The sequence below is a fragment of the Enhydra lutris genome, unplaced genomic scaffold (genome assembly GCF_002288905.1).
Source record: "Enhydra lutris kenyoni isolate GAN:26980312 unplaced genomic scaffold, ASM228890v2 scaffoldscaffold58, whole genome shotgun sequence".
NCBI lineage: Eukaryota > Metazoa > Chordata > Mammalia > Carnivora > Mustelidae > Enhydra > Enhydra lutris.
The window spans coordinates 19,081,493-19,104,557 of NW_019154142.1; the positions used below are offsets into that span (position 1 = coordinate 19,081,493).

The following is a 23,065-nucleotide window of genomic DNA, read 5'->3' on the forward strand; positions in this document are numbered from 1 at the left end:
AAAAGAAAAGAGAAAAGACCCAAATAAATAAAGGATCCAAATAAAAATCATGAATGAAAGAAAAGAGGATCACAACCAACATCAAAGAAATACTAGGAATTATAAAAACATTCTGGGCAACTATACGCAAACGAATTAGGCAATGTGGAAGAAATGGATGCATGCCTAGAGACATACAAACTACCAAAACTGAACCAGGAAGAAACAGAAAACCTGAACAGACCCATAACCAGCAAGGAAATTGAAGCAATAATCAAAAATCTCCCAATAAAAAGATCCCAGGGCCAGATGGCTTCCCTGGGGAATTCTACCAAACATTTAAAGAATAATTATAATTCTGAAAATGTTACAAAAAACAGAAATGGAAGGAAACTTTCCAATCTCATTCTATGAGGCTAGCATTATCTTGATCCCCAAATCAAAGACCCCATCAAAAAAAAGAGAATTATAGACCAATATCCCTAATGAACATGTATGCAAAAACTCTCATGAAGATACTAGCCAATAGGATCCAACAATACATTAAAAAGAGTATTCACCACAACCAAGTGGGATTTATTTCTGAGCAGCAAAGGTGGTTCAATGTCCTCAAATCAATATGAATAAAATACATTAATAAAAGGCCAAGAACCACATGATCCCCTCAATAGATGCAGAAGAAGCATTTAACAAAGTACAGCTTTTTTTTTTTTTTTTTTAAAGATTTTATTTGAAAGAGAGAAGAGGGAGAACAAGCAGGGGCAGAAGGAAAGGGAGAAGCATGCTCCCCGCTAGGCAGAGAGTGACACCCGGCTTAATTCCAGGAACGTGAGATCATGACCTGAGCCCCAGGCAGATGCTTAACTGATTGAACCACACAGGTGCCCCAGCACCTTTTTTTGATTAAAACTCTTTGTAGTGTAGAGATAGGGGTAATATACCTCAATATCATAAAAGCAGTATACAAAAAGCCTCCTGTGAATATCATTCTCAATGGGGAAAAACTGTGAGCTTTTCCCCTAAGGTCAGGAACACAACAGGTATGCACTCTCAACACTGTTGCCCAACATAGTACCAGAAGTCCTGGCCTCAACAATCAGACAACAAAAAGAAATAAAAGGCATCCACACTAGCAAAGAAGTCAAACTCTCACTCTTCTCAGATGACATGATACTCTATGTGGCAAGCCCAAGAGACTCTGTCCCAAAATTGCTAGAACGCATACAAGAATTCAGTAAAGTGGCAGATATAAAATCAATGCAGAGAAATCAGTTGCATTTCTATACACCAACAGCAAGACAGAAGAAACAGAAATTAAAGAATTGATCCCATTTACAATTGCACCCAAAACCATAAGATACCTAGAAATGAGCCGAACCAAAGAGGCAAAGGATCTGTACTCAGAACACTATCGAACACTCATAAACGAAACTGAGGAAGACATAAACGGAAAAACGTTCATGCTCATGGATCAGAAGAACAAATATTGTTAAAAAGTCTACGTTACCTAGAGCAATCTGCACATTTAATGCAAACCCTATCAAAATACCATCAACTTTTTTTCAGAGAGCTGGAAAAAGTAATCCTAAAATTTGTATGGAAGCAGAAAAGCCAAAGGAATGTTCAAAAAGGAAACCAAAGCTGGTGGCATCACAATTCCGGGCTTCAAGTTCTATTACAAAGCTGTAATCATCAAGTTGATAGGGTACTGGCACAAAAACAGACACATAGATCCATGGAACAGAACACAGAAACCAGAAATGGACCATCAACTTTATGATCAACTAATCTTCAACAAAGCAGGAAATAATTTCCAATGGAAAAAAGTCTTTTCAACAAATGGTGTTGGGAAAATTGGACAGCTACATGGAAGAATGAAATTGGACCATTTCCTTATCCGTCCACAAAAACAGACTCAAAATAGATGAAAGACCTCAATGTGAGACAGGAATCCATCAACATCCTAGAAGAGAACACAGAAACCAACCACTTTGACCTTGGCCACAGCAACTTCTTGCCAGACACATCTCCAAAGTCAAGGGAAACAAAGGCAAAAATGAACTATTGGGACTTCACCTAGATAAAAAGCTTTTGCACAGCAAAGGAAACAGTCAACAAAGCCAAAAGACAACTGACAGAATAGAAGATTTTTGCAAAAGGGTTAGTATCCAAAATCTATAAAGAACTTCTCAATCTCAACACCCAAAGAATAATTAATCCAATCAAGAAATGGGCAGAAGACATGAACAGACATTTCTCCAAAGAAGACATCCAAATGGCCACAGACACATGGAAAAATGCTCAACATCACTTGGCAACCAAGAAATACAAATCAAAACCACAATGGTGTGAAGTGAAATACCACCTCACACCATTCAGAATGACTAAAATTAACATGTCAGGAAATGACGGGCGTTGGCAAGGATATGGAGAAAGGGGATCCCTTGCATACTCTTGGTGAAATACAAGCTGCTGTAGTCATTCTGGAAAACAGTATGGAGGTTCCTCAAAAAGTTGAAAATAAAGCTACCCTATGAACCCATCAATTGCACTACTAGGTATTTACCCCAACGATACAAATGTATTGATTCAAAGGGACACCTACATCCCACAGTTTATAGCAGCAATATCCACAACAGGCAAACTGTAGAACGAGGTGAGATGTCCATAGACAGATGAATGGATAAAGAAGATAGAGTGTGTGTGTGTGTGTGTGTGTTGTGTGTGTGTATATATTTTAAGGTATTATTTATTTGACAGAGAGAAACACAGCGATAGAGGGAACACAGCAGGGGGGAGTGGGAGAGAAAGAAGCAGGCCTCCCACCAAGCAGGGTGGCTGATGCAGGGCTCGATCCCAGGACCCTCGGATCATGATCGGAGCTGAAGGCAGATGCTTAACGACTGAGCCACCCAGGTGTCCCAAGAAGATATGGTATATATTTTTATACAATGGAATATTAGTCATCAGAAAGGATGAATACTTATCATTTATATCGACATGGATGGAACTGGAGGGTATTATGCTGAGTGAAATAAGTCAATCAGAAAAAGACAATTACTATATGATTTCACTCATATGTGGTATTTAAAAAACAAAATAGAGGAACATAAGTGAAGGAAGGGTAAAATAAAACAAGATGATATCACAGAGGGTGGGATACCTGGGTGGCTCAGTTGGTTCAGTGTCTTCCTTCGGTTTAGGTCATGATTCTAGGGTCCTGGGATCAAATCCCATGTCAGGCTGCATGCTCAGTGAGAAGCCTGCTTCTCCGCCTGCTGCTCCCCCTGCTTGTGCGTGTGCTCTCTGACAAATAAATAAAATGAAAGAGAGAAAGAAAGAAAGAAAGAACTCCACAGAGCAAGGTGATCTATAAGAGACTCTTAATCATAGGAGAAAAACTGAGGATTGCTGGAGGGGAGAGGGCTGGGGGGATGGGGTAACTCAGTGATGGACATTAAGGAGGTGACAGGATGTAATGAGCACCAGGTGCTTTATGAGACTGATGAATCACTGAACTCCACCTCTGAAACTAATAATAACCTATGTTAATTAACTGAATGTAAATAAAAATATATTTTAAAAACCCTCCATTATTTAAGCCAAAAAAAGAAAAAAAAAAAAGAAATTCCTATAGTATTTTTCATAGTAATAAAAAAAAAAATCCTCGAATTTGTATGGACCCACAAAAGACCCCTGTATAGAAAAAGCAATGATAACAAAGAAAAACAAAACTGGAGCCATATTTACTGATTTCAAATTATACTATGAAGCCATACTAATTATACAGTATGGTCCTGGTATAAAAATAGGCACTTAGACCAACAGAATAAAATAGAGTACTTAGAATTAAATCCCCACATATATAGTCAACTAATAAAGAATAAGGGAGCAAAGAATATTAATATTCAATGGAGAAAGGATATCTCTTCAACAAATGATGCCAGGAACACAGGATAACCAAATGCAAAAATAGAAAATTGGACTATCTTACACCACACACAAAAATCACCTAGAAATGGATCAGACTTAAACATTTGGATAGGACACCCAAAGCCCAAGTAAGAAAAAATTAACATGTGGGACTACATCAAACTTGAAAGCTTCTACAATGCAAAAGGAACAATTAAGAAATTAAAAGGCAAATAAATTATTTGTAAACCATTTAACAGATAATGGGTTAATACCCAAAATATACATATAATTCCTGTAACTCAATAATGAACAAATCCCCACAAATTATCCACTTAAAAAATGAGCAGAAGAACTTAAGAGGCACTTTTCCAAAGAAGACTTGCCATTGTTGGCATGAGAGGTGTTCAACATCATTAGCCATCAAGGAAATATAAATCAAAACTACAGTGAAATAGTCCTTCATACATGTTATAACAGATATTATCAAGAAAACAAGATAGTTAAGTGTTGGCAAGGATGTATAGAAAAGGTAACCCCTGTGCACTGTGGGAATGTAAATTGGTTCAGCCACTATGGAAAAGAGTATAGAGGTCCCCCTCCCCCCCAAAATTAAAAATAGAACTACTGTATAATCCGGCAGTTGCAACTCTGGGTAGAAATCCAAAAGAAATTAACACTTTATCAAAGAGATATATGTATTCCTGTGTAACTGCAGCATTACATGACAGCCAAAATGTGTCCATCAATGAGTAAATGGACGAAGACATGGTGATAAAAACAGATAGATGGACAGATATAGATAGATGTACACGTGCCCACACACACATGCACATATATATGTGTATATAAAGTGTGATACATATATATATATATAAAATGGAATACTCTTCGACCAGAAAAAGTAGTGAAATCCTGCCAGTTGCAACAACATGGACGTATCTTGAGAACATTATGCTAAGTTAGACATAGACAAATACTGTCAGATAGCTTGTATGAAATGCAAACAAAGCAAAGAGAGTGAAATGGTGGTTACCACAGGCTCAGGAGTGGGGAAATGGGAGAGAGGTTGTTTAAGGTACACATATGATATTAATACATAAATAAGATGTGGAAATCTCATACATAGTACAGTGATTATAGACAACAAAACTGTATTAAAAACATTCACTTGCTAGGAGACTAGATCTTCATTTTTTTCCACCACTAGAAGAAATAATAATTATGAGATGTGATAGAAGGACTCGCTAATGGCTACAATGGTAATCAAATGGAACCATATATATCAAATTACTACACTATATACCTTTAATTTACAGAATGTTAAATGTCAATATTTCAATAAAAATTATATAATACAATACTTAACTGATAAGAAAATAACATACAGATTGATTACAATGTCACTTTTATTTCTATCAAAGGATTTATTTTTCCCATGACACCTACCAAAAGAAATATTTAATCAATAGTGAAACAGTAAACATTTAAAATTAAAATAATTGTATTGTTGACAATGTTTTCAAATAATTCATGTTCACACATATTATGTCATAGTAAAATAATATATAGGGGGAATGGTCTTCATAAACATAAGACAGGCATAAAACTACATATGAACTGAAAGTTTCCTTCCTAATCACAAATAATAACATACCAAGGATGTCATTTTCATATTACTTCTTCTATTAAAATACCTGGGGGCCGTGGGGTTGGGGTGGGGTGAATACTCATTGCATAAAGCTCAGTTTGCTTTAAAAAAAAAAAAAATCTCAAACTACCATGGATATCCATTTTTTGTCAAGCACAGCAGTCACAAACAAGCCAACCTTGTAATAAAAAAGCCTTAAATGTGATAGAAATTCTTTGTACAAAATAGTAAAGACATTTGAAAGGTCCTCTACCCAAAAGTAAATTGTAAACTGAGACTGTAGTCAATGCTCTCTGAATTTACCAATCCTATTTCATGTCATATTTTATATCATAGAACTATAAGTATATTCTATAAATTAAATTTTCTTAAATAATTGGAAAAATAATTAAAGAAAAACAAGTCATCTTGCATACCTGATGTAGATTCACAGAATTCTACATTGTTTTGTTCATGAAATGCCTTGCACATCTCTATTTACCTATCAGCTCAATAATGAGCTTGTCCCTTTTTACAGCTATAAAAATATGAGAACACCCAATTTATTCTTGTGGCCCTAGTGTTAGGGACACTAATAAGAGAGGAAACATAGCAGAGACATTTTTTATTTTAAAGGGTAGGTTAATAATTTGAAGAATTCTCAGGTACCCAATTATATATTTTTTTTATTAATTACCTGTGGGATAATGTATGTAAATCTATGTAAATGTGTGCAGTTGGAGTGCCAGAAGTTAGAGGCAAGACAAAGTTGAGGGAAAATGGGAACAAAAATAACCAGAGACTTCTGATCAGTTAAGTTAAAGTGCATACTGTAAATTTTAGAGCAATCATAAAATAAAATGAATATATAATAAATCAGAAGAAAAAAACGGGATAAACATATCCTATAAAAAAGAAGGCAGAAAAAGAAGAAAAAAGAATAGGAAAGTATAAATAGAAAACAGCAAACATTTAAAATAAACCATATATTATTATTATTAAATTAAATTATTTTTAATTTAATTTAATTAAATTTAATAAATATTTAATTTATTATTATATTTATATATATAATTAAATATAAATTATATTTAAATATAAATAAAATATAAATATAACTTTATAAATATAAATTAAATATAAATTTAATACTATTAAATATAAATAAGCACAGTATTAAAAAGCAGAGTTTTAAAAAACAGAAAAACAAGACCAAATGATATACTACATGCCAAAAATCTGAAACAGTCCAAATGTTCATCAAGATGAATGTGGAAACAAATTGCTATAATCATACAATGGGGGATTACTACTCAGCAATAACTATAACTCAATTACTGACATAGTTAACAACATGGGTAAACTTAAGAATGATGTGCTGAGCAAAAGACCCCCCTGCCCACCTAGACACACACTAGATGATTCTACTTTCACACAGTAAGAGAACATTAACAACTATTCTACTACAGTGAGAGAAATTAGATTCACAGTTTCCTGGGGAAGAATATGAAGGTGCAAGAGGGAAGCACGACGAAAGTTTCTGGGCTATAGAATATTTTACTTCATGTTGGGCTAATGTTTAAACAGGTGTATACCTTACAGAAACATCAATGAGTTGTATACTTGAAGTGGGAGAATCCAACGTATCTTATGTAGGTCACAATTCAAATCTAAGTCTATTTCTATTTCAGTTCTACTCTAATTGAATTTCTAATTCCATTCTAATTTCTAATTCAATTCTTAAATTTCTAATATTAAATTAGAAATAAAAATATATCCAGAAATGTTCCAAAAATTATAAATTATACAATGCAAATACTATTAAAAGGTGGTTTCCTGGATGTGTAAGTACATACATGCAGCTTAATTTAGAGTTTATAAGTTTAAGATTATAATTAATAACAATGTGAAGAGTAATTAGTAACTTAAATGTTCTACATTTACACACACACACACACACACACACACAGATCACATATCTAAACACACACACATAAAAATAATTACCAATTGAAGCTGAGTACATTTGTTTCATGTGAGTTTCAATGACAGAAGGATCCCGAGAGCTGTAAATTCCCAACTCAGGGTAAAAGCTGGAGCCAATGTCATCCGGAGGACTGTGCTTCCCTTGTGGATAATTCTTGGTTAATCTAGGGTCCCAATGCTTCAGGACTGGATGGTTCCAATGTATATATTTACCATCAAATTGTGGATTTCCATACCAACTATAATAAAATACATGTAAATAATAATTCAAAGGTTGCAGCTCTTCCAGGTAAGGTTCAGAGGCTTTGGAAGGTTTCATAGTGATTTCAACACTTTTTAAATTCTTGTTACTTGTTTCACGGTTGATTTTGTCATTGTTTTGGGAATCGAAGCTTTTCCCTAAGCGAGTTTGTTGATGAAGTAGTGGAAGAAGTTCAAGTCCAAAAGGATCTCCAAAAGTAGCTTTATTTGGTCTCAGCATTTTTAAACCCATCATCAGGGAGAAAATAAATAGCATAAAAAGTGACAAAATGATGCAAGTCCTTCTTCGAAACTTTGCCATGATGACATACTTTACACTCCAAAATGGTAAATGTTTAGCTGTAATTTATTGAAAAATGGTAATTAGTAAATGGTATTGACAGTATTTCCCAATGTATTTGAATGAAAACTAAAATCCATAAAGTTCATTACATTGAAAAGTTTTAAAAGTGCAATATATTAGTTGTATCATCAAATACTGAGGTCTACAAATCTATATATGGCTAGACTAAATGGTGGTATTTATTTGGAAGTATCACAATTATATTTTGTCAGATAAACATCTTAGAAATTTTATTTAAGAAAGTATTTTGCATCACTTGAACAGATTTCGTGTATGCTGAATATAGGGAAGGAGTATTCTATGCAAGTGGACTAAAATTTTCCAAATATAAAATTAAAGGCTCATAGTTTAAAAAAGGAAATACTTATGAATAGATTAAAAGCCTAGTCATTAAATGGATTTTCAACAAACTTTTAACTAAAATAATGACTGCACAAGAAGAGAGTAATCACATTTTATGGCATTTCTGAAATGAAAAGAAAGATAAAGACTGATCACAAGTGAGGGGTTCCTAATTTAAAAATACATTGCTTTATAACTATGAACACCTTATTGATCAAAAGTTATAAACATGGACTTAAAACTTTTAAAATGGTACTGTGTTTGTATTCTATGTTTCAATAACTATATATACACGTGTGTATAATGTGTGTATATGTACATAGGTATATACACATACATATGAATAAAATGTCTTTATGTACAAATTTCTTACTAGAAAACTATTTGGGGAAAAACTGACATTAACTTTATTTATAAAATATGACTTTTTATAATAAACCATGCTGTTGTTATTCTAAAGAATTGTTACAATAAACTAGTCCTAATAGAAAAGACAGATAAATAACACTTAATCTAACCAGTAAGTAATTCTGTCTCACACTCACACACACACACAGACTTTCTACAAATTGCTACATCATTATGCATACATCCAAGAAATACTAAGATGAGCAAGCATATTTATTTTTAAGACTAAAATCATAGATTCCTCTGAAAGTTAACCTTGTTTAATTGCGAGATACATTACACCTAAAGATTAATACGAAAGACATGTCTAGGTTGAAACACATAAACATTCAAAAAGGAAATTGCCAGGTTAAATGCCCATTTCCATCTCTTGTGCCCCTTGCCAATCACCAGCCCTGCCCCTTCGCCTTAAGGAGAACTTGATTTTTGTATTTACCATCCTTTTACCTTTCTTCATAGTTTTTCCAAAACATAAACATATCTAACCAATTTTAATTTTGTTTTGCCAGCTTCAACATTTTATTTAAGTAGATATGGTATATCCATATAAACATACATACATATATATGCATAGACACACACACATTATTAATATGCATATTAGCCTTCTACATAGATTATATGTTTTACATATAGATATGCTATAAATATGTATAATTAGATATAATTAGATATACATAAAATATACAAAAATATTGTGGAACAATTAAATTAAACCTTCTCTGAAACTTACTTGATGTCTCACCTCTTTCCCATCCCTGCATTCCAAAACATCAGTTCTTCCACTCTTATAAAAAAAACCATGAAAATGGAAAGGGACAGGTAGATAGGTCTGGAGAATTTTGTCTTAAAACTGTATTAATCCACTGATTTGATGAAAATGTTTTCATGCCAAGTATTCTCCTTACACTTTGGAAATACAAAGTAACCCTTTCTCTATTGCTCCTAAGACTCTAATTTAGGGAGTCCCTCCAAAAGTTATTATATTTTATTATTAAATGGATACATTGTGACCACACCAACAAACTAAATTCATTTAAGTATCTCACGCAACCAATTAATAACATTACAAATAAACTAAAACAAGCATTATGAAAATAGACGTAGCTGACTCTAAGATGAGAAACAATTAAGTCCTTACTGCTGTTTTTGAACAAAAATTTCATTTGGTTGAAATATCAACAAAAAGTCTAGAAAACTAAAATGATGTATAACTGGGGCGCCTGGGTGGCTCAGTGGATTAAAGCCTCTGCCTTAGGCTCAGGTCATAATCCCAGGGTCCTGGGATCTAGCCCTGCATCGGGCTTTCTGCTCAGCAGGGAGCCTGCTTCCTCCTCCCTCCCCTCTCTCTGCCTGCCTCTCTGCCTACTTGTGATTTCTGTCTGTCAAATAAATAAATAAAATCTTAAAAAAAAAAAGACGTATAACTCAACTTAATTGAGCAACTCAACTGTGGAAAAACTAGTATGCTAAGCACCACATGAAATAGACTGATTAGATATATTTAGTTAGACATAGTTCTTATGTTCAAGGTGCTTAGAGCCCATGAGGAAGGCAGAAGACACATGCAAGTAACTGTAATTCAAAGAAAGATGCCAACAGAGAAGTGAAAGGCATATATAAAGCAATAAAATGCCTTACATAAGTTGAAGAAAATGCTTTAGGAAAAAAATAGTAAGATCTTAGAAGAATGAGTATAATATGCATAGGCTGATGGAAAAGGAAAGGAAAAAGATGGCCATAGTGTTAGAGAAAGTGTGCCCAAAGATATATTTACTGGACGTGAAAGACACATCGTGAAACCAAAAAACCTCTGCAGGCTGCAGCTAAGAAAACAAGATGAGGAGGAAAAATAAAGCTATAGTGCCATGCTAGAACCATCCTACACCAGAGAAAGAGGAGTTTTCTGGTAAATAGGGGACCACTGAAGACTTGTAACAAAATACTGCCATAATAAGAGTTCAGATTAGGATGGAGCACTTACAAAAAATATTCAAGACATCAAACTTTACCATTTTCTCAATCTAATAATCTCCCATTCATAATAATTTTAACATACTCTCTTCCCACATCACGATTTCTAGTGACTCTACAAACATGGATGATTCATCCAGCAGTTTAGCCTCCCAATTCTTTGCCTCATTTCTAGAGATTGTTCTTCCACCCCCACTTCACCAACTCAGGTATCATACTCCTCTCTGGATCCAGTCTTTTATACTACTCCAAAATCTTTACTTCTCCCCCCCATTTTCCAAACATAACCTTTTGTGCTTTGAACCCCTCTAGTTTAATAGAACTCATTCTGGCAACTTCTTGACCTTATTGAGATGTCTTATCCACTGAGTCCACTATTTCTGCTATTTCTCCTGTTCTTCATGTTTTGTCTCTAGCGACACAGCTTATCATCCAACATTTTAATTCCTCACTTCTCTCCTTTCTTGATATATACCTGGTAAAGCTTCAAATAAATACATGTGTCTTGACTTTGATTCAGAACTACGGAACTATACATTGGACAAAAACATGCAACCGTGCTGATTTTTCACTATGAATTCATGACCACAAATTTCAAATAAACACTCAAGACCACTTAACTTCCTGTTATCATACTCTAATATGTTCACTTTTCTAACCTCAGAATTTCATTTTCATCATAACCCCTGTTATGTCATGAATTTCCTTTATTATCTTCAAACAGCTAGGTCTTATACAGTTGACCCTTCAACAATGTGGGTTTGAACCGTGCAGATTCATTTATATGTGGATTTTTTTTTCTGATAAACATGGCATAGTACTAAAAATGCATTTTCTCTTTCTTATTATTTTAATACCATTTCTTTTCTCTAGCTTACTTTAATAATATAATATGTAGGACATACAAAGCATATGTTAATGAACTGTTTGTTACCAGTAAGGCTTCCAGCCAACAGTGGGTAATTGGTTGTTAAATTTTTCCAGAGTCAAAAGTTATATGCAGATTTCCAACTGCACAGGAGTCAGCACCCCTAACCTCCACCACTCAAGAGTCAATAGTACTTCATACAATCATACAGGAACTCCCTTATGTTCCCAATAAGAAATTAACTAACCTACTGGCATCAACTTTTGTCAGCAAATGTTTCCAATTATAATATTTGTTCTGCTTCACTTCTTTTTCTTCTATAGAAAATCTTAATTTTTTGAATTTTGCTCAATTTTTTAAACTGCATTTTCTAAGTTTCTTTACCCTCTTATAAGGCCTGATCTGTTGTGTTTATCTTGTAGTCATTTATGAAATAATTAGCTCATTTCTGACTTTTCTTAGTTGTAATGTGCTTATTCATATCTTGTAACTATTTTATTTCTAGCTAAATATTAGGTTACAGTTGTTACATTTTGTAAACATGCCTCTCTGGCATGCCTTCAGTGTTTACAAGTATGTTCAAACTTTTTGCCTATAAGGACTTTGTATGAGATTTGACTGATCTTTTTCTGTTACTGAATATTACATGAAATAATTTTCTCTCAATTTTTAGGAGGGTTTTATCATGGTAGTTTTTCCAACCTAATGCTCTAGAGAACTTCTACTGTTTTTGTGAAATCTTTCTATGGCCTTGAGTTTTATCTGAGATCAGCTGGGTTTTCTTCCATTCCCACATTTTTCTGGATGTTTTTATTTCTTGGCTTCTATTTTGTTATTCTGCTCAATTTGAAAGTTATTTCCAGAAGTTACTCTTGCATATGGGGTTTTGTCCTGAAAACCAAGATGCTCTAGCCTCTTTAGATAGAAGATTTCAAAGTTCCCCTCCCCCACTTGCAGCTATTATTCAGACTGGGCTATCCTCCTTTCAAATTAATATCTATATTATATTTAATATCCCCCTTGCAGCTTTTATTCTCAGACTGGGCTATCCTCCTTTCAAATTAATATCTATATATTTAATATATTCCATAAATAGAACATCTATATTTATCCGTGTTATCAATTGAAGCAGATGCACTATTGCTTTCTTCTCCTTCCTCCAGCACAAACCGAGTTAGAAGTCTTTTTTTTTTTTTCCAAGTTAAAAGTCTTATAGCTGTGAGTGAGCTGTCCCCTTCCACTCATACCTTGGGGTCTATGGGGATAATCAGTTATTTCAGTTTTGTTACAGGTTATTTGTTTTGATTTTACTATTTAATGGTCTGTTTTTAGGATCTCAGAATGATTCAAACACTATACCACTGCTGTTGCCATCGCATCTTTAGCAGTATCTTATGAGTTTTGTACCCTGTATTTTTATGACCAGTTAGCTCAAAATATATTCAAATTTCCATTTTTGTTCATCCGATAACTATAAGTGTGTTATATTTGGGAGACTTTCTAGATTTTTTTTGTTGCTGATTTATAGTGTGAATCCACTGAAAACATCCCCTGTATGATTTCAGTCCTTTGAAATGTGTTGAGACTTGCTTTAAGGCTTAACCAATGACCAAGTCTGTTAAGTGTCCCGTATACACTTCAAAAGGATACATATTCCATAGATAGTGGTTACAGGCATCTACTTGTGTCTACCAAACCAAATATGCTAACCATTTTTTTTAAAGATTTTATTTGTTAATTTAACAGAGAGAGACTCACAAGTAGGCAGAGAGGCAGGCAAAGAAGGGGAAGCAGGCTCCCTGCTGAGTAGAGAGCCTGATGTGTGTCTTCATCCTAGAACCCTGAGATCATGACCTGAGCTGAAGGCAGAGGCTTAACCCACTGAGCCACCCAAGCACACCAAATATGCTAACCGTTTTGTTTATATTTTTCATATCCTCATTCATCTTCTGTGTTAAAAATCCCCCATTACCGTATTTATACCTATAGTTTACATAATTTTAATGTTATGTAGAGACAAATTTGCAGACTGTTTTCCTAAAGTATTGACTCTTACTTTACAATGAAATGTCCTTTCCTTCCCCACTGATGGGTTTTGTCTTACATTCGACTCCAATATTAATATAGCTACAATGGATTTCATTTGGTTCATGCTGGACCAGAGTATAATTTTCATCATTTTTTGTCACCTTAGTTAGCTTTTTTCAAATAGGACATCACTTTACTAGTGTTGCTGTTTTTAATCTAATCTGACAGACTCTGTCCAGTAATTGTAGTGTGCAGTACATTTACAATTCTGCAAACACAGATATTTAAATCTACTTCTTACACCCTTGCTTTTTCTTTTGGCCTCCTTTCAAGTTTCATTTTTTCTCTTACCTTTTTATTTTTCCCTATTTGCTAATTTTACATTTAAATTCTTTGCTTTTACTTTTATCTTTGATTACAGCATACATTCTCGTCAAAATCCAGGATGAATTAGAACCTTACTATGCCTCAACAATAAAAGCACACTTAGAAGACTTTATTTCCTTTATCCCTCCCCCAATTTTGTCTCCTGTTTGGTGTACTTTACTTTTTACACAAATCTTAAACCCCACCAGATGGAATATTGTTTTACACAGTCAGTGTTCATTGCATTTACCCTTTCCTTTGCTCTTCACTTCCTCCTGCATCCCCCTACTTCCATTCAAAACAATTTTCCTTATGGTGAAGAAATTATTCCCTTTAATAAGGCTTTTAGTATCAGCCCGCTGCTAATAAATTCCATGTTAATTTGTTTGAAAATATATTTTGCCTTCACTGTAACATGGATCTATAGACTTCTATATTGGCAATTTTCTTTCAGCACAACCCATTATCTTCTGTCTTTGTTTCTGTTGAAAACAACTATTGTTTTCTGGTTCTTTTCCTTAACTTTTTAAAGACTTTAAGGATATTTTCTTTTTTTCTGGCTCCTTTTATTATTTTTCTCATCTTTGGCTTTTAGCAGTTTTGCTATGGAATATGGTTTTCTTAGTATTTATCCTGCTTATGGGCCCAACATGGTTCTTCAGTCTGTGGGGTGATATCTTTCCTTAGCTTTGTAAAATTCTTGACCACAATCTCTTCAAATACTGCTTTTTGCCCATTATTGCTTTCTCATTCATTTCTCATGTTGGAATACATTACTCCTGTTAGAATTTTACTGTTTTTTAAACATTTTAAAATTTCCCTCATCTCTCCATGTCTCAGTCTGAGTACTTCTGAACTCTTCCAGTTTCCTAATTCTCTTTAGCTGTGATCTAATGTTATTTTACTCTTAGAATTTTCATTTAACTCTTTTCAAAGCCATCAGTTCTCTGCTAAAATTTTCCAATTTCTAATTCTCTGAACATGTTAATTCCACTTATTTAAAGTCCACCTCTATTAACCCTAATTGGATCTTAAGGATTCTGCTTCTTTTGCCTGTTTTTGTTCTCTCTCAACATCTGGTCACTTTTTTTGCATGCTGGACATTTTTTTTTTTTTTAATTGAATGTCAGCCATTGTAATGAAAATTTTTAGAGACAATTAAGCTCTATACATTATTTTTCTCCAGAGAAAACCTGTGTTTGCTTCTTGAGGACTGTTAGAGTAGAGGAAGATTATCTTAATCCAATCAGTAAAATCTTCAAACCTGATTTTAAGTCCTTGTAAATATCTGAACTATTTCTGATTAACCTTACTCACTTACATGCATGGATACTGAATTTAAAGTCATGGGTTTTAACAAGATCCTGCCACTTTCTATTTTCTACTTATGTTCTTAGCTTTTCTGCTATTTTAAAATCAGGAGTTTTAAACAATCCTCCCCTATTTCCTCCACAGTCTCCCCAAAAATAATGCATGTTGAAATGACTAAGGAATTCCATCTGAATTCCCTTATAACCAGAGTGTAATGGAAGACTATAACAATGACTCAAAAGTCATATGCAATAAATGAAAAGGCAAATTAACTACATAAATTTAAAGATATGCATATCTGAAAACACTATTAACAAAACACTATTAACAGTGAAAATACTGGCAAGTTCTTCTACCTCACTCAAAATTTTTAAAAATGCAAATTAAAGCTGTTCCTGGGTGGCTCAGTCAGCTAAGTATTCAACTCTTGATTTTGGCTCCAATGGACAGTCTCAGGGTTGGAAGATGGAGCTTATTTGAGATTCTCTCTGCCCCTTCCCCCTCTAAAATAAATCTATAAAATAATGCAGAATAAAACTACATAAAGATATCATTCCTTATCTAGGAGACTAAGAAAACAAAAACAAAAATACATCTTGTTGGTAAGAAGACGGGAAAACAAGTACTTCCAAACATCGCTAGCTGAATGCAAATTGGTGGTCTTTTTGTGAATTTGGCAATAGCTAACAAAATTACACATCCATTTATCCTTGGACTCAGAAGTCCTACTTCATGGAAATTACCTTAAAAATAAAAAGCACATGAATAGCACATAAATCCATATATAGCACTTTAATTATAAAATACTGGGATGTTAAGCTAAATAAAAGGAGGAACAGCTCTTTGAAATGACATAAATTGATTTTCTGGATATACTGATATGTGAAAGAAGGAAAGCACAAATAAAATATACATTGTCTCAAAAAATATTTTCTCAAGTGCACAAAAGAAACACAGGAAGAATAAATAAGAATCTTAAGGCGGTTGATTATGTATGGGGGTAAAAACTAAGAGGACAGAGAATGTGGGAGGAGGAGAATGGGTAGAAGGGTTGGAGAATAGAAGGGAGTCTACCTTTTTGTACAGCTTTGGCTTTTTGAGCCATGTCATATTTCACATACTCAAAAAACAAGCATTAAATGTTAAATTCCAGTCAGTAAGCTGTTTTTGCAATGGTACATGTTAGCAAATTTTTTTTTTAAAGATTTTATTTGTCAGAGAGAGAGCACAAGTAGGGAGAGTGGCGGCTGAAGGAGAAGCAGGCTCCCCGCTGAGCAAGAAGACCAATGTGGGACTAGATCACAGGACCCTAGGATCATGACCTGGGCCAAAGACAGAGGACGCTTAACTGACTGAGCCACCCAGGCGTCCTGTAATCCTTAATGTGTATTCTACACGTAAGCAAATGTATGCTGGAAACTGGGGCTCAGGATTTTCACGGACAAAAAGCTATGTAAAAAGTGGGAGGCTAGAATGAAACTCATGTTGTCAGATTGTAATTAGTATCTGTATGAATGTGTGGCTTTTATCAGTAAACAGGGGCATGTTTGTGTGTATATACACATTAATATGTTCATATTATTTCCTAGTTCTGTACACTAAGAGTATAGAATCAAAGAAACCCCAGCAGCAAGGAACACATCTGGTCCAAGATATTGGTTTTTAAATATCCTTCTCTGCTTAGAAGAACCAAGTTCCTTGGAGAAATGCTGATTCCCAGACTGTGGCTGGGAAAGTACAAAATGAGCCTTGATCATCTTATCAGAAAGTAAGAAGTACTCAGAAAGTGTCGGGGACATGTCCACTGGATACAGGAGCCAGCCTGAAGGGGCAACCACTGGCTAAATCCTGAACAATTTCAGCAATAACATAAGGAGTCATAAATAATAGGTATTAAAATAAGAATTAATGAATCCATACAGGTATTTTTTCATACTTCTTTTTAATGCAAAAATAAAAGGAATAAAGAAGACTCATATTAGAATGCCAACTAATAAATTTAGATGGACTAATGGAATATCATTTGGAAACTACCATATTTGGAAACTACCATAACAACCATAGTAGGCAAAAATCATCTACGGATATTAAATGAGGAAATAAAAGTTTGATGAGAAACAGGATACCCATATATTACCAAACAATCTCCCCAAAAGACACCTAATTAATACAAAGGAAACAACAGTAACTCAGTGCAAAACCTAGCAGACAACACTTTAAACAAGTGATCAAAATGAACTTTGAAGATGACCCAAGAAGGAAACAGAATCACTGCTATAGTATTTGTCAAAATTTAACTTGGATCTAAACATGAGGAAACATCAGACAATGTATATTAGACACTCACACATATGCACATACATATTACATGTAATGTATATAACTATATATAATGTAAAACGTGTGTACATGTGTATAATGATAAAGCAAATATAGTAAAATATTACCATTTGGTGAATATACAAGAAAAATAAACAGTAACTGAGTTGTTTGTACTGTTTTTGAAACATTTCTAGAAGTATAAATTTGAAAATTTAAGAAAGAAAGAAAGGCAAAGAAAGAAAGAAAGTAAGAAAGAAACAATCCCAATCCCACCAGCAAATTGGAGGACATAAGCTGGTAACCTAATGCTCATTTCTGGGAAGCGCCAATTAATACCATCCTTCAAGCTCTGCAATACAGGACTGCAGGGAGTAAAATTCTAATGTATGGAGTGTGGCAGCCCTACAGAGAAGAATAAAGAGATGATACAACAATTTTGGCCTGCCTCTATCATTTCTTGTCCTGAAAATTCCAAAATATCAAGATGAAAACAATTCCTTCCCTTAAAGAAAAAGAAATTTGACAAGCCGTGAAGTAAAAAAAAGAAAAAAAAAAAAAAAAAAGGAATCCTGGGTATAACAAGATCTCAACTACATTAAAAATACACAAAGAAAAGCCCTAACACATGTAAAATGATTGCCTCTAGGTGATAAAATATAGTGATTATTTTCCTACTCTACCTTCTAAAATTAGAACATAACACTTCATAAGAAAAGTTTAGGAAATAACAGTAATGAACATTGTCAAGACACAGAGAACAGGAGCAATGACTATAGGATATAAAAAGTAGAAAGACCTTGCTTTTTGAGAGCCTGAGTGCTAAAATGTGTGGAAGAGTCAAGATATAGAACAAAATATTGGCCTTTAAATCTAAAAACCAAAGTCCGAAATCAGCCATGTTTACCTCTTTAAAAAAAAGAACGAATGAACATATTACCTAGTGTGTTTTCTGACAAAGCTGTTCTGTGAATCATGCAAGATAATGTACATGAAAGTGTAAAAAGATAGTCTTTTATTCATATGGTAAATATCAATTAGATTTAAAAATAAAGGTGAAGAACTATAAAAGACAAACAGCTCTGAAACTTTTTTATATTTGTTAGATTCATTTCTCAGATCTACACAAGAACACAAAATGTCCATTTATGGAAGCTGCCTTGTCCCGCCACCCCACCTTTGCTTTTTGTTTGTTTGTTTTTAAGATTTTATTTATTTGATAGAGGGACAGTAAGAGAGAGCATGAGCTGGGGGGGGGGAGGGGGATGGTCAGAGGGAGAAGCAGACTCCCCGTGGAGCCGGGAGCCTGATAAGGGAGTCATCCAAAATCCCGGGATCATGACCTGAGCCAAAGGCAGTTGCTTAACCAGCTGAGTCACCCAAGTGCCCCACCACCCCACTCTTGCCTGTAAATGGAGTTTAAGTTGGTCCCTCTTTTTTCATTACTTAATTCACTCACTTAGAATGTTCACTTATTACATCATTATAGATGATTCACTGGCTCTATCCCAAGCTCCACATCTCTATTAACAGTAAGTCACCGCAACTTAAAGCCTGAGCACTGTGGTTAAAGGCAGTGCCTTTTAAAGCTATTTTGCCTATTCAAATGACCTCATCTTTCTCTGCTTTTCGCATCTATACAATGAGTTATTTTCTGATTCACAGATATTTGAGCATAAATTATTATAAAACTTTTAGAATCATTTCCTGTTTAGAGTAACACTGAATAAAAATGAATATTATGATTAAAGATGGGCATTTGGTAAGCAATTAATAACATAGTTAATTCTATCTAAAAGTCTATTCTCTACATGGCTAACATTTTTTTTTTTTAATTTATTTGACAGATCACAAGTAGGCAGAAAGGCAGGCAGAGAGAGAGAGGAGGAAAGCAGGCTCCCCACTGAGCAGAGAGCCCGATGCGGGGCTTGATCCCAGGACCCTGGGATCATGACCTAAGCTGAAGGCAGAGGCTTTAACCCACTGAGCCACCCAGGTGCCCCTACATGGCTAACTTTTAAAATGCTACTCATCCCTCAAGACAAAGCTGGAATGTTGCCTCTTCTTGATACCTTCCCTAATGATTCCAGAGTGAAAAGTATTCATTTTCTCATACATTCTATTGTTACAGCTTTGCCTACTTACTAAAGTGGCATTTCTTTACATACTGCATTATGCTATTTACTTATATGCATTAGATCCACTACCGGATTGCTCCTTGAGGTAAAAAAATGGAGTTCTTGTATTTACACAGCAGAAGAGCTCCACACATCTTATACATAGTGGCCATTAAGTGTTCAGCTTGAACAATTTAATTTCAGGCCCTTTTGTTTTTGACATTAGTATATATTTGGGCAATATGTGTATGTATAGATTCTACTGACTATACCAGATAGTTGACCTTTTTACACTCTATACTGAACATATTATATAGCAAGAAACATCCAATAATTTTAAAAATTCATTTTAATAAAAATTATCTTCAAGATAGCAAAACCATAATGACTGTTGAGAAGCTAGCAGTTCTAATTATCTAAGAAGAAAGGAATGGAGAAACTATTTGTTGATTCAGAAATCACCTGAGAAAATAAAATTACAAGTTAATTGCAGATGTATGGATTCCCAAAATAGGAACCTACTTAAGGTATTGGCTATTGAAGACCTGTTTTCTTCAAAGGGCAGCTGACATTACATAACACACAGAAGTTATACCTAATAGGTTCTCTTGAAACTCTATGGTTTCTACTTTTGTGTTTTATGCTCTTAATCTTCAAAATGCTAGTTTTTGACTTAAGAGGTCTAAAAGATCCAGAGCATTGTGACATCAACTTATTTCAGAAAGTGTCTGCTATCAATCCAGTTAGAAACATCAAAAGATCTCACCTTTTAGTTACCTATTACTAAATTATACAGACTTGCAGTGTTTTTTAGTATTGTTTTCTAATTTTATTTTCTAAGAAGCCATTATAGATAGACAACTATCAATAGAAGATACACCTGGAACTTTCAAAATCAGTTTCTATACCAAGGTTTCCTTGCTCAGGTGGTTTTAGTGTAAACATTTACACCCTCTGGTTAACGGAAATTCAGTTCCGCATAATCTTATCCTTCCATTTAAGTCTTCGAAACACCTTTATAAGTAAAACTTTTTTTAACAACATTTTACAGATGACAGAGGTACAGTTTTCAGAGGGCTTAGTGAAAGGCTAAGTAACACTCTGAGGTTAAGCACCACCAAGAAGCAAAACAAGTTTGGCTCTAAAACTCTACCACACAAATTAGGTTTAGAGATTTTTTTTTTTTAAGCAGATGAAAACTGCTGACACGTGTCATGTTTTCATTTAAATAGAATGGGCTTAGAAAACAATCTGTGACCTACTCATAAACTGCAACTTAACTTTAATCTGAGGACAGTTTATTTTCAATCTTACACAGAGTATTTAATCATGTGACTACCAGAAATGAGTCTGTTAATGTTTTATGCACAGAGCCTCAAAGTCTATAAGAGTGACTGCGCCCCATTGTTTTTTCTAAGTTTACATACAGCCCAAAAAGAAGAAAAACCACACATTGTCATGAAAATACTCTGTAATGCGACAGTATTAACCAACCTGGATTTTATTTTGTATTTTTCTCTCAAACTACTATTGAAAATACTTTAGCATAAACAACTCATTCCCGTCCTATTTGTCTTTTTTGAAGTCCTATATTATCCTCCCTTGTTTTACTCATCTTTAAATAGTTCCCCGTTTTCTCTTAACATTCATCCATAGGGTCTTAACAATATATAAAACGAAAACCATCACAAATGCCTGAATTTCAGTTTGCTCCTGTGGAATGGAAAAACAAATTCGTCCGGCACAGCTGTATCCTGAAACTTAGCAAAAGATAAATGTCAATGCTGACAGAGCCAAACACGTTGACAAATGAATGGGAAAAACCATCTCTGGGGTGGCTTCCCCATCCCTACTCTCCTCGCCAGAGGCCCAAAGGCGCCGGGAGGCAGGCGGCCGCGACCCTCCAGCGACAACCCAAGCGCTGGAGGCCTCGATCCTCCCGCCTCTCCCCGCAGACTCAAGGCGCAGCTACAGTTTGGATACAAAAAGGACGGGGCACTGAACGTCTTCCGTCACTCCCGGAATTCCCAACTTGCTGGAGAGAGGAGGGGAAACTGAGGAGACGACGGGAGGTTCCGCTGCGAAGAAGCTGCCGACACAAAGCCCGCAGGCTCTCTAAAAGCTAGCAGTAAAACTAACCCAGAGAGCTAACAGTAACCGGGGGGAGGGGGAACCCCCGGGTCCCCAAAACGCAGCTCGCCGCCTCCCGCCCGCCCAAGGGGCGCGGGGTCAAAGGCCATCTGCAGAAGCTGCAAGCACATTGGCTAGGGGACAGGCGCGCAGGCGCTGGGAGGTGGGTCCCGAATTCGCCGCAGCCGCGTCTGCGGTGCCCTGAATTCTCCAGCTACTCACCAGGGTCTGGGAATCCGGCCACAGGCAGGGGCTTCAGCCAGAGCCGTGGGGGTTGAAAGCAGAGGGAGAGCGGAAGCCGACACCCTGCGGCCTCACCGCAGCGAACCCATCCAGCCCCGCCTCCCAAAAGGCGCGCGCAGAGCGTTCCTGCAGCCCCCGGTGGGCGGGGCCTGACGCCGAACTCTGGAAGGGGGCATGGCGCTGGCTTTACGGGCCGGGGCTCCCCTTATCTGCGAGCGTAAAGTGGGGCGTGAATGAAGGAAGGGAGAGTTTTTCCGGGTGTCCCGCGCAGGGAAAAGGGGCGGAGCCGACTCTGGCGGGACTCCCAGGCGCTCTCTCCGATTAGAGGTGACCCACCCCTCTCTTAGAAACTGTTCTGAAGTTCCTCTGGGAAGCTCTCACTAAAAAGGACAGCTGGTTTTGATGGGAGGCTTTCCAAAGTTGCTTTAACTCGAGTACGCAGGTTGTTTTCACTCTATAAGGACGAGTTTTATCTTTTTTGAAAAAACTGGAACTTTTTTTGAAGGCCCTAATAGATAAAGATGACATTTAATTAGCAAATATATAAAATCACCTTTGTAGTGGATTATAGAAATGATTGAGAACAATGAGACAGGTATAAAGAACAAGAACTTTCGAAATAGGGGTTTCTGCTGAAGGATTCCATTTTACATCAGCCTGAGAAGCCAAGAGAATTCTGTTTTGTTTGGTTACATAGTAACAAGGAAATCCTGGCTCACAGTCTAGAACTTGCTGACGTGAACAATTTTGTAAGGGCGTCCTTAAAATCACACTAGATTTTTAGTAGAAATTTTAGTATATGCATATATGTATATATGAATGTATCCTGTATGTGCACATTTTAAAGA

General features: G+C 35.4%; 1 protein-coding gene across 1 annotated transcript in view; it reads right to left on the bottom strand.

Moving 5' to 3' along the window:
- LOC111158292 (mannosidase endo-alpha) overlaps positions 1 to 22,226 on the bottom strand; it is an 82,205-nt gene extending 59,979 nt beyond the window's left edge. The window contains exons 1-2 of the mRNA XM_022520227.1: positions 22,197 to 22,226; positions 7,529 to 8,107 (exon numbers count right to left, since the gene is read on the bottom strand). Coding sequence (XP_022375935.1) covers positions 7,529 to 8,069 — 541 coding nt within the window. The 5' untranslated portion in view covers positions 8,070 to 8,107; positions 22,197 to 22,226. The remainder of the gene's footprint in view (positions 1 to 7,528; positions 8,108 to 22,196) is intronic.
- Between the last annotated feature and the right edge of the window lie 839 nt (positions 22,227 to 23,065).